General features: G+C 45.0%; 1 protein-coding gene across 1 annotated transcript; it reads right to left on the bottom strand.

Annotated features, from left to right (window-relative positions):
• Positions 1 to 1281: 1281 nt before the first annotated feature.
• On the bottom strand, positions 1282 to 10989 carry IMP3 (IMP U3 small nucleolar ribonucleoprotein 3). Its single transcript, XM_081866241.1, has 2 exons — positions 10846 to 10989; positions 1282 to 2544 (listed from the first exon to the last, which is right to left on the bottom strand). Exon 2 carries the CDS (start codon positions 2534 to 2536, stop codon positions 1973 to 1975), a length of 564 nt encoding a protein of 187 aa, XP_081722367.1. The 5' UTR covers positions 2537 to 2544; positions 10846 to 10989; the 3' UTR covers positions 1282 to 1972.
• Positions 10990 to 12149: the final 1160 nt, after the last annotated feature.

Raw genomic sequence — 12149 nt, 5'->3', positions numbered from 1 at the left:
CCCTGCAGGATTTAACCTCCTTCCGCAGGGCCTGTAAGACAGAGCTATTCCGCCTGGCTTTCAATTTGAACTTAGCCTGATGTTTTATTCCCCTTCCTTCTCTCCCCCTCCCCTTTTTATGAAGATTACCTGCTCTGGGATCCCACAGATAATTCTCCCCTGGTCTCCTCGCTGACCCAAACAGGACTAATTTAGCCAGCTAGCCCTGGTGATCATCTAATGTTTATTGAATGGATTTCCCCCCTAAATTGTTTTTTGAATTCAGAATTTATTGTTATTCACGTTTTATACTGTATTTTATGCTGTTTTTTGTTGCATCAATTAAGTGTTTTAAATTTGTTGTTAGCCACCCTGAGCCCGGTTTTCTGAACCGGGAAGGGTGGGGTATAAATAAAATTATTGTTGTTGTTGTTGTTTTCAGAAGCAATTGATAGGTGCATGCTTCTGTTTTAAACTTGGCAAAAGCCAAGGTCAATTTTACAAAAAGACGATAAAAGTTCTAAACGTATTAAGTGAGTGAAACACACAGAACGCTAATCTCGCTCCCCCCAACCGAAACAAGTCATCTCAAAACACATTATGGTGACAAAGCTACTGTCAAAGTGAGAAATATTGAGGGAGGGAAAGGTTTCTTGCTCGCAACTGGGGCCAGCAAAGCAGAGCAGTGAGAGAGAAATGCAAAAAACACTAAGCATTGATTCAAAGACTGAGGTACCAGCCAAGAAATTCAGCAGCGGAATGACTTCTGCTGTACTATCAAGGAACGTGTTACCATAGAGACGGAGAGGAAATTATTTTGCGGAGGTGCCAGGGGAGGGGGGAGATTCTTGAAAAGAATAGCTGTGTGGATTACTTGTGGGCAGCCATCCAGTCCGCGATCAGAAGTGAATGATACTAGTTGTTGGCTTTTTAATTAAAGATGGATCAAGATTTGGGGTTGTTTGCTAGGGAGCAGTCAAATATAATCCGTTATTTAACTTCTGGTGTAAGATGTCTATGGCACAGAGAATGTTTGATATAGAGTATTTGTATGGAGTGTTGTTTTGCCAGCCAGTCCATTTGCTTTTCCAAGCATGCGCCGACAACTTTTAGTCCACCACCTCCCTCTGGTGGAGACTGTCTCTCTCTCTCTCTGTGTTATCCAAGTCCCAAGCCTGTCATTTTGTTTTTTTCCTAAAGTAAAGAGAAGGTGCCATTGCAGTTCAACCTTTGCCATCGGAATATAAGATAAAAGAATATAAGAAAATGAAGTGATGAGAAAATGAAATAATGACATTTGGATTTGGGGATGGAAGACGATGTTTGTTTATAGAAAGTGGTTTTGTTAGGTGTTACATAGGCATGTATGAAGTGATTAATAAGAATAAGAATAATTTATTATTTATACCCCGCCCATCTGGCTGGGCTTCCCCAGCCACATTGTTTATATATAGCAAACAGATAAAGAATTGGAAGTTCTTTAATCTCTGAACACTACCTTTTTTATTTCCTCTTGAAACGCTTTTCTGTCTCTTTTTTCTTACCTCTCTTTCTTTCTTTTTTGTTTATGTCATGTTTTTATCTAACTTAGATTAATGTTGGACAAAAATGTTATTTTTTAAAAAAATGAATATAAGATACAGGCATCGTTAGGATCTACACACACAACCCAGACAACAGAGTCACTATTGCAAGAAGCGGTAAACAGTTACCCTCCAAAATATCAACGCCTTCTGCATTAATCAGGACATTAACTGCCAAGTGGGGGAAATGTTGGGGCCCTTGGAGATTATCTGGGCTAAGCATTCCAGGCCTTGTGGTCCACAAGGATCGCACAAGAGATAGATGTTTTTGTTTTATTCTGTATAAATTTGGCATTACTGTGTTGTGAACCGCCCTGTGATCTTCGGATGAAGGGCAGCGTACAAATTTAATAAATAAGTCAGGTTAACAAATTGGGAAAAGGTGCCCCCACTTTTAAAAAAGAGGATAATTAGCAAGCCAAATCAAAATCATCCCGTTCCTGATTGTAGTTGAGCACATGCTGGCGGATGCGAGAGGAGTCGGTCCAGGTGATGAAGTCCTCCATCGCCCGAGTCACCAAGAAGGCTGGGTCCGTCACGACCTCGGGCCCAACCCTCACATGCCCCTGCTCCACAAAGGTGACGGCTGTTTTCAAGTTCTGGGCCATACGGAGCTTTAGGAGCAGGCAAGGCAGGCGGCGGCGGCAGAAGGAGGAGGCCGAGACGCGGTCACACAGCTCCAGGGAGCTTTTGGAGGCCACCAAGCCCATGGCATACAGCTTCTCCAGGAGAGCGGCAGTGCTCCGAGCCCGGAAAGCCGCCGACTCCGGCGCTTCGCCGAGGTCCCGGATGCGGCGGGCCAGCTCCCGAACCGCGCGGCTCAGCTGGTTGTAGCGGGTGTAGTCCTCCCTGCGCTGCAAGCGGAAGCGGCGGAGCACTCGCAGCTCGGCAAGGTTCCCGGAGGCAGCCTCCCAGTTCACCAGGTCCAGTTTCTTGAGGAGCTTCTGCTCGTGGAACTTCAACTTGCGCACCATCTTTCCTCCTAGATGCAAATGACCAGAGAGAGAAGCTTAGCTTCATTTTATTTTTAATTAAAGATTTTCTTGATTTACAAACGTGTGTGCAATCTCTCTCTCTCGTATATCTTGACTACTGTAATTCGCTCTATGCGGGGCTGCCCTTGAAGCTGTCCCAGAAACTCCAGCGGGTGCAGAATGCAGCAGCAAGGCTCCTCACGGGGTCTCTGCCATGGGAGCATATTCACCCAGTGCTTTACCAGCTGCATTGGCTCCCGGTGGAGTACAGGGTCAGATTCAAGGTGCTGGTTTTGACCTTTAAAGCCCTTCACGGCCTAGGACCCTCGTACCTATGGGACCGCCTCTCCTGGTATGCCCCACGGAGGACCTTAAGGTCCATATATAACAACACCCTGGAGGTCCCGGGCCCTAAGGAAGTTAGATTAGCTTCAACCCGAGCCAGGTCCTTTTCAACACTGGCCCCGGCCTGGTGAAACGCTCTGTCTCATGAGACCAGGGCCCTGCAGGATCTGATTTCTTTCTGCAGGGCCTGTAAGACAGAGTTGTTCCGCCTGGCCTTTGGCTTGGAGCCAATTTGATTCCCTCCCCCTCTTTCTTTTTCCTTTCTCCTCCTGTGATGAGGCTGCATTTTAATATTTTAACGTTTCAATATTTTAACGTTGTATTTTATTTTTATTTTATTTTTTATAATAATAATTATTAATTTTATAAAACAAAAATCAACATAGATAACAACATGATCTTTCTCATTCACCACGTTTCATTCACATCTTTGGACTTCCTCACATCTCTTGTTCCTGCTTTCTAAACACATAGATTTTTCTAGCAAATTATTCACTTAGTTCAGTTTATATCATGTAATTATCCAATATTGAATCTCAAATCTTAGAATTTAAATCACTCTTTAAAAAACAAAACAAAACCCTAATTCTAGCATATTGTTCATCCAAAATTTGTCTTTTCTTTCAGTCACATTTAAATTTATATTCTTTGTTACTAATTTGTTGGAACCATCTTATTGCGGATCTTACATCTTTCTTAACATTCATACAATTTACAGTATTTTTGTAAATAGTCCTTAAATTTCTTCCAATCCTCCTCCACCAATTCTTATCCCAGGTCTCGGATTCTGCCAGTCATCTCTGCCAGTTCCATGTAGTCCATCAGTTGCATCTGCCATTCTTCCAATGTGGGCAGATCTTGAGTTTTCCAGCTTTTAGCGATGAGTATCCTTGCTGCTGTTGTGGCATACATAAAAAAGGTTCGGTCCTTCTTTTGCACACTCTGGTCAACAATGCCCAAAAGGAAGGCCTCTGGTTTCTTAAGGAAGGTATACTTAAATACCTTTTTCAGCTCATTATATATCATTTCCCAGAAAGCCTTCACTCTAGGACAGGACCACCAGAGGTGAAAGAATGTTCCTTCAGCTTCTTTACACTTCCAACATTTATTATCAGGCAAATGGTATATCTTTGCAAGCTTGACTGGGGTCATGTACCACCTCTATATCATTTTCATAATATTTTCCTTCAAGGCATTACATGCGGTAAATCTTAGACCTGTAGTCCATAACTTTTCCCAGTCAGCAAACATGATGTTGTGCCCTATGTCCTGTGCCCATTTTATCATAGCTGTTTTAACCGTTTCATCCTGTGTATTCCATTTTAGCAGCAAGTTATACATTCTTGAAAGTATCTTGGAGCTGGGTTCTAACAGTTCTGTTTCTAACTTTGGTTTTTCCACCTGGAATCCTATCTTTTTATCCGACTTAAAAACTTCTTTAATCTGAGCATAATGTAGCCAATCTCGCACTTTATCTTTTATTTTCTCCATACTCTGCAACCTCCAATTATCTCCATCTTTTTCTATTATTTCCCAATATTTCGGCCATTTGGCCTCCATATTGAGTCTTTTCGGGGCCTTAGCCTCCATTGGTGATAGCCACCTTGGGGTTTTGTTTTCCAGTAAGTCTTTATATTTTATCCAGACATTGAATACTGCTTTTCTGACAACATGGTTCTTAAAGGCCTTGTGTATTTTAACCTTGTCATACCACAACGTTGTATTTTAATCTTGTTTTTAAGTTGTATTCATTTCACTTGTTTTTATTATTGCTTGTTAGCTGCCCTAAGCCCAGCCTTGGCTGGGGAGGGCGGGGTATAAATAAAAATTATTATTATTATTAACTGAAACGAAGACTGCAGTCTTGGGGTATATCCGCTGACATTAACCCTGCATTCAGCCAGCTTCTTCTCTTCCCCCTTCTTGCCTTCTCCGTGGTCTCTTTTTGCTTATAGGATTGCACTGCCTTATGCTTAGTACTCAGATAGATGGACCAATGGTATGACTGCCACTGTATTCTGCTCTGGTCAGACCTCACCTGGAGTACTGTGTCCCGTTCTGGGCACCACAGTTCAAGAAGGACACTGACAAACTGGAACGTGTCCAGAGGAGGGCAACCAAAATGGTCAAAGGCCTGGAAACGATGCCTTATGAGGAACGGCTAAGGGAGCTGGGCATGTTTAGCCTGGAGAAGAGGAGGTTAAGGGGTGATATGATAGCCATGTTCAAATATATAAAAGGATGTCACATAGAGGAGGGAGAAAGGTTGTTTTCTGCTGCTCCAGAGAAGCGCACACGGAGCAATGGTTCCAAACTACAAGAAAGAAGATTCCACCTAAACATTAGGAAGAACTTCCTGACAGTAAGAGCTGTTCGACAGTGGAATTTGCTGCCAAGGAGTGTGGTGGAGTCTCCTTCTTTGGAGGTCTTTAAGCAGAGGCTTGACAACCATATGTCAGGAGTGCTCTGATGGTGTTTCCTGCTTGGCAGGGGGTTGGACTCGATGGCCCTTGTGGTCTCTGCCAACTCTAGGATTCTATGATTCTACCGGGAGTCGCTATCCAAGCAGGAGTCTGCTGCTGTCAGAGATTGAACCTAGGATGCTCTGCATGCAAGACAGATTCTCTACCACTGAACCACACCTCTTCAGATCTATCTTACATTTTTAGTATCTGCATTGTGTGTAGAAAGCTTGCGATGCTTCCTAAGCGTTTTGATGCTGATTATTTCTTAAATTGAATTGAATTGAATTTATTAATACGGTCACAGACCAGCATCAACACACACAATAACACAGATCATAAAAAATATCAGAAATACTAGGGGCAATATGAATATAACAAGGCTCTAAATACAAAAATTAAAATTAATTGTTAGCGTGTCCCCTGTAATTAACATTTAGGGGCTTGAGCATTATGGGCTACCACATGCTTCCTGCGGTTGATTGCAGACGCACAGAATTTAGCTACATTTAATGTAGTCTTGGGATTCTTGTCCTCTAACAGTAGTTTTAAACTATGGTATTCCGATTCTTTCCTGGACTTTTGCAAAACAGGTGTAATAAAAGTCAAACGTATATCCTCGTAAAGACGACAGCGTAATAGTACATGCGAAGCAGTTTCAACTTCCAACGAACCACAAGGACAGACCCGTACTGTGTATGGTCTACCCTCAAATCTGCCCTGAAGTAAGGCAGAAGGAAGAACGTTTATTAAATTGTATATTGCCCTTTACCCACAGGTCTCGGGGGGGCGGGAGTTACAACCTGTAATCACAATATAAAAACCCAAGACACATAATAAAAATAAAAGCAAAACCCAATAACTACCATCTGATCCCATTTTAAAAGGGCAGCCAGTGAAGAAATGGCCCGTTCTCGTGTTGTTAACCTCCGGACCTCTCGTGGAGGAGGTACACGAAGAAGGGCCTCAGAAGATGATCCCAGGGTTTGGGGAGGTACATTTGAAAAGAGGTATTGTGGTCCTGAGCCGCGTAAGGTTTTGTAGGTCTAAACCAGCACTTTGAATTGGGCCCGGAACCTAACTGGTTTATAATTGATTATAACGTGTTTAGCTAAGCTTCTCTCTGACTTGTCAGGAGTAAGCATGGACCAATGGTACCAAATAGTATGGGGAACAGCCCTACTAGAAAAATTAACCAATAAACTGAAACTGACACGGGGACAAATAGAAGACGACACCCCTGAGTAAGCAGTTCAGCCGGTGACTTTGCAGAATATGTGGTCCAGACAACTTGTGACCTAAGAAGCAAAATGCAGACCCCGCAAAACCATGCATTGTGCCCTGCCAAATATTTGACAACACCACGAGCAACGGGGGGGGGGGGGGAATGGACGAGAAGATAATCCTATGTAGCTAATTGGCAGGATAGAATAGTTAAATGGATATACAGCGTACTTTCTGCCAAGTTATTCACATTGTGGAACACCCTTCCATCAGATGACAAGGAGATAAGTAACTATACAACCTTCAGAAGACATCTGAAGGCAGCCCTTTTCAGGGATGTTTTTAAATGTTGAATGTTTTATTATGTTTTTATGAGTGTTGGCAGCTGCCCAGAGTGGCTGAGGCAACCCACATGGGCGGGGTAAGAATAATAAAATTATTATTATCATTATTATTATGTCAGTTTATGGGAGTGTAATGGCTGGGCCCATGGAAAACACCCCAGCTGCAATCACTGCCATCTCTACTTAGAAGGATTAGGTAAGGGGACACAAACATCTGCTGGAAATCGACTGCACAGAAAATATTGACAGTATTAACTGAGGTCATACACCCTGCCTTGGCATAAACCTGGCTTTTATAATAATACCATATGATGCAACAAAAATATGTATTTTTTAAACTGTTTACCGTGTCTCTTTAGCTCTTGCTATATATCCCTATCTCTATACCTGACGCACAAAGGAAGAGCATAAAAAGTTTTCATGGGCTATCACCACTACAAATATTATAACCATTATACAGTGGTGCCCCGCAAGATGAATGCCTCGCAAGACGGAAAACTCGCTAGACGAAAGAGTTTTCCGTTTTGGAGGTGCTTCGCAAAACGAATTTCCTATGGGCTTGCTTCGCAAGACGAAAATGTCTTGCGAGTTCCTGCGGGGTTTTTTTCCTCCCCCCCCCCTTTTCTAAGCCGCTAAAAGCCGCTAATAGCGCTAATCCGCTAATCAGTCAATGGGCTTGCTTCGCAAGACGAAAAAACCGCAAGACGAAGAGACTCGTGGAACGGATTCTTTTCGTCTTGCAAGGCACCACTGTACCTGAAGAAGCGTCTCCACCTCCATCATTCAGCCCGGACACTGGGGTCCAGCTCTGAGGGCCTTCTGGCGGTTCCCTCCCTGCAAGAAGCGAAGTTGCAGGGGGCCTTCTCGGTAGTTGCACCCGCCCTGTGGAACGCCCTCCCACCAGATGTCAAAGAGATAAACAACTATCTGACTTTAGAAGACATCTGAAGGCGGTCCTGTTTAGGGAGGTTTTCATGACTGATGTTTTAATGTATTTTTAATCTGTGTTGGAAGCCACCCAGAGTGGCTGAGGAAACCCAGCCAGATGGGTGGGGTACAAATTATTATTATTATTATTATTATTATTATTATTATTATTAACCAGCCTCAGCGAAGTACCGTATTTTTCGCCCTATAGGACGCACTTTTTCCCCTCCAAAAATGAAGGGGAAATCTGGGTGCGTCCTATGGGGCGAATGCAGGCTTTCGCTGAAGCTTGGAGAGCGAGAGGGGTCGGTGCGCACCGACCCCTCTCGCTCTCCAGGCTTCAGGAAGACATCCGCAGCCTAGGCAGCCCTGCGGGAGTTCCCACAGGGCTGTCTAGGCTGCAGATAGTAGCCTGCTTCCCGGAACGCCGGGCGCGCTGAAAGCAGAGCACCCGGTGCTTCGGGAAGACATCCGCAGCCTAGGCAGCCCTGCAGGAGGTCCCGCAGGGATGTCTAGGCTGCGGATAGCAGCCTGCTTCCCGGAGCGTCAGGCGCCCTGAAAGCAGAGTTCCCCGCAGGACTCCCCACGCTGCGGATAGCAGCCTGCTGCCTGAGGCAGACTTCGGCCAGCCCCACAAGCTCAGGGGACAGCAGGGAGGCGCAGCGCCGTTCCTCGACCTGGTTCGGTTTCCCCGACCTGCTTTTTTGGGGGGGGGAAATAAAGGGGAAAAAAATTTCCTTTATTTCCCCCCAAAAAACTAGGTGCGTCCTATGGGACGGAGCATCCTATGGGACGAAAAATACGGTATCTTGATTTCATTGAAAAGTACAGACAGCTCTTTGGTAAGTGATCAAGGAAGAAGAGCCCAGCTGAATCAAGCAAAAGTGCCTCGAGTCCAGCTTCCTAGTCTTACATTGGCTGGACAAAGGCCCATGGGATGTATACAAGCAGGTATGAGGTAGGTCAACATTATCCCCACATGCGATTCCCTGTAACTAATATATAGCCCTCGTGCCTTGCAACCATCGACAGCCCCCTTCTCCATGTATTTGCCCAATCCCCTTTCAAAGCCATCCGACTTTGCGGTTGTCACTACGCCTTGTGGCAGTGAGTTCCACAGGCTCACCGCCTTGCAACGAAACTACGTGCATTTCTTCAACGCGAAAAGCGGGGGCTGGATCTCGGAATCAGCGTGACGAACTGTTTCAAAAGGACTGGAACAAATTTACATTTTACATGAAAGAAAATTGTAAACATTTGAAAACGTTTGTAGGCTTGAATTGAAATGTTTTGTAATGTAAATACAAGGAACTGATTTACCGATAATAAGGTGAAGTATTATAATTTGACAAAGGGTAAATAAGCACTTATAGAAATGCGAAGAATATGGAAAGTTATGCGGAAGTCAGAAAGAGGGAGGGAAGGAGGTCGGTGCTCTTACAGAGTAATATATTAAGCCACAGAATTATGTAACAAAATAATAATAATAATAATAATAATAATAATAATTTATTTATACCCCGTCCATCTGGCCGAGTTTCCCCAGCCACTCTGGGCGGCTTCCAATCAAGTGTTAAAAAAAAACCAGCGTTAAATATTAAAAACTTTCCTGAACAGGGCTGCCTTCAGATGTCTTTTAAAGATAGGATAGCTGCTTATTTCCTTCACATCTGAAGGGAGGGTATTCCACAGGGTGGGCGCCACTACCGAGAAGGCCCTCTCCCTGGTTCCCTGTAACCTCACTTCTCGCAATGAGGGAACCGCCAGAAGGCCCTCGGCGCTGGATCTCAGTGTTCGGGCTGAACGATGGGGGTGAAGACGCTCCTTCAGGTATACAGGACCAAGGCCGCTTAGGGCTTTAAAGGTCAGCACCAACACTTTGAATTGTGCTCGGAAACGTACTGGGAGCCAATGCAGATCTCTCAGAACCAGTGCTATGTGGTCCCGGTGGCCACTCCCACTCACCAGTCTAGCTGCCACATTCTGGATTAATTGCAGTTTCCGGGTCACCTTCAAAGGTAGCCCCACGTAGAACGCGTTGCAGTAGTCCAAGCGGGAGATAACAAGAGCATGCACCACTCTGGCGAGACAGTCCAGGCAGAGAGGGTCTCAGCCTGCATACCAGATGGAGCTGGTAAACAGCTGCCCTGGAAACAGAATTAACCTGTGCCTCCATGGACAGCTGTGAGTCCAAAATGACTCCCAGGCTGCGCACCTGGTCCTTCAGGGGCACAGTTACCCCATTCAGGACCAGGGAATCCTCCACACCTGCCCGCCTCCTGTCCCCCAAAAACAGTACTTCTGTCTTGTCAGGATTCAACCTCAATCCGTTAGCCGCCATCCATCCTCCAACCGCCTCCAGGCACTCACACAGGACCTTCACCGCCTTCACTGGTTCTGATTTAAAGGAGAGGTAGAGCTGGGTATCATCTGCATATTGATGGACAGCCGGTCCAAACCCCCTGATGATCTCTCCCAGCGGCTTCATATAGATGTTAAAAAGCATGGGGGAGAGGACGGAACCCTGAGGCACCCCACAAGTGAGGGCCCAGGGGTCTGAACACTCACCCCCCACCACCACCTTCTGGACACGGCCCAGGAGGAAGGAGCGGAACCACCGTATAACAGTTACCCCCCAAAATCTGATGGATTTGAATTGCGGTTTACATAGAGGGAGCTTATTGTGTATAGTGTTTACTTAACTGAAGTAAAATTGGTTTTATACGGGTGTTTTAACTTGGAACCGTTTAAATTGTGTTGTTTATGGATAAATTTGGATGTACTGTTTTCGTTATGGGCCAATGGCCGCAATAAATTTAATCTGAATCACCGGATGACAGTGCCCCCAGCTCCCATGTGAATATGATTTAAGTGGAAAACTCAATAAAAATTATTTTTTAAACGAAGTGGGAGCTGGATCTAACAAATAGAAAGCAAGGAGACAGGAAAGCCAGAGGAAAGAAATATTTAACCCCCCCCCCAAGAAATACCCCAACCACCAACTGACCTGCAGCGGCTTCACAGGCAGCAAAAATCAGGCTCTGCAAAAGTCCTGGGGAAACCAGCACCAGAATCAACCACGTGGGGAAAGGGCAGCGGAACTTCCTCTTCCGGTCTCTGAACTCCGCCCACTTCCTCTTCTTGTTGAACATAGACATAATAAATAGAATATGGGTGCGCACTGCGCATCTTACGGGTTCCCTTTAAATATTCCTCTCCGACAGTAACAAATAGAGAATAGTCCCATCCCCCCCCCCCCCCGTGAAAGCAGCAACTTTTAAAAAGCAATATATTCTAGACATATTTTGTGATTGGGTGCAGTCTCAGGCAGGGGCTGCAAAAGGGAGGCCCAAACGAAGTGTAGCTGCTGTTTCATGTCGACAGCTACTAGGTGACAAGTATGGCAAGTTCTTAAAGAAATGGGAGTGCCTGATCACCTCATCTGTCTCCTGAGAAATCTCTATGTGGGACAAGAAGCTACAGTTCGAACTGGATATGGAACAACTGATTGGTTCAAAATTGGGAAAGGAGTACGACAAGGCTGTATATTGTCTGCCAGCTTATTTAACTTATATGCAGAATTCATCATGCGAAAGGCTGGGCTGGATGAATCCCTAGCCGGAATTAAGATTGCCGGAAGAAATATCAACAGCTTCAGATATGCAGATGACACAACCTTGATGGCAGAAAGTGAGGAGGAATTAAAGAACCTTTTAATGGGGGTGAAAGAGGAGAGTGCAAAATATGGTCTGAAGCTCAACATCAAAAAAATGAAGGTCATGGCCACTGGGCCCATCACCTCCTGGCAAATAGAAGGGGAAGAAATGGGGTCAGTGAGAGATATTACTTTCTTGGGCTCCATGATCACTGCAGATGGTGACAGCAGTCACGAAATTAAAAGACGTCTGCTCCTTGGGAGAAAAGCAATGACAAACCTAGACAGGATCTTAAAAAGCAGAGACATCACCTTGCCAACAAAGGTCCGTATAGTTAAAGCCATGGTTTTCCCAGTAGTGATGTATGGAAGTGAGAGCTGGACCATCAAGAAGGCTGATCACCGAAGAATGGATGCTTTTGAATTATGGTGCTGGAGGAGACTCTGGAGAGTCCCATGGACTGCAAGAAGATCAAACCAATCCATTCTGAAGGAAATCAGCCCTGAGTGCTCACTGGAAGGACAGATCCTGAAGCTGAGGCTCCAAGACTTTGGCCACCTCATGAGAAGAGAAGACTCCCTGGAAAAGACCCTGATGTTGGGAAAGATGGAGGGCATAAGGAGAAGGGGACGACAGAGGACGAGATGGTTGGGCA

The sequence above is a fragment of the Podarcis erhardii genome (genome assembly GCF_964252035.2).
Source record: "Podarcis erhardii genome assembly, chromosome: 1".
NCBI lineage: Eukaryota > Metazoa > Chordata > Lepidosauria > Squamata > Lacertidae > Podarcis > Podarcis erhardii.
This window is presented reverse-complemented; position numbering and strand designations above follow the sequence as displayed.

Excerpts from the sequence above, each read along its gene's own strand:
- IMP3 (XM_081866241.1), bottom strand. The coding sequence starts at position 2,536 with ATGGTGCGCAAGTTGAAGTTCCACGAGCAGAAGCTCCTCAAGAAACTG.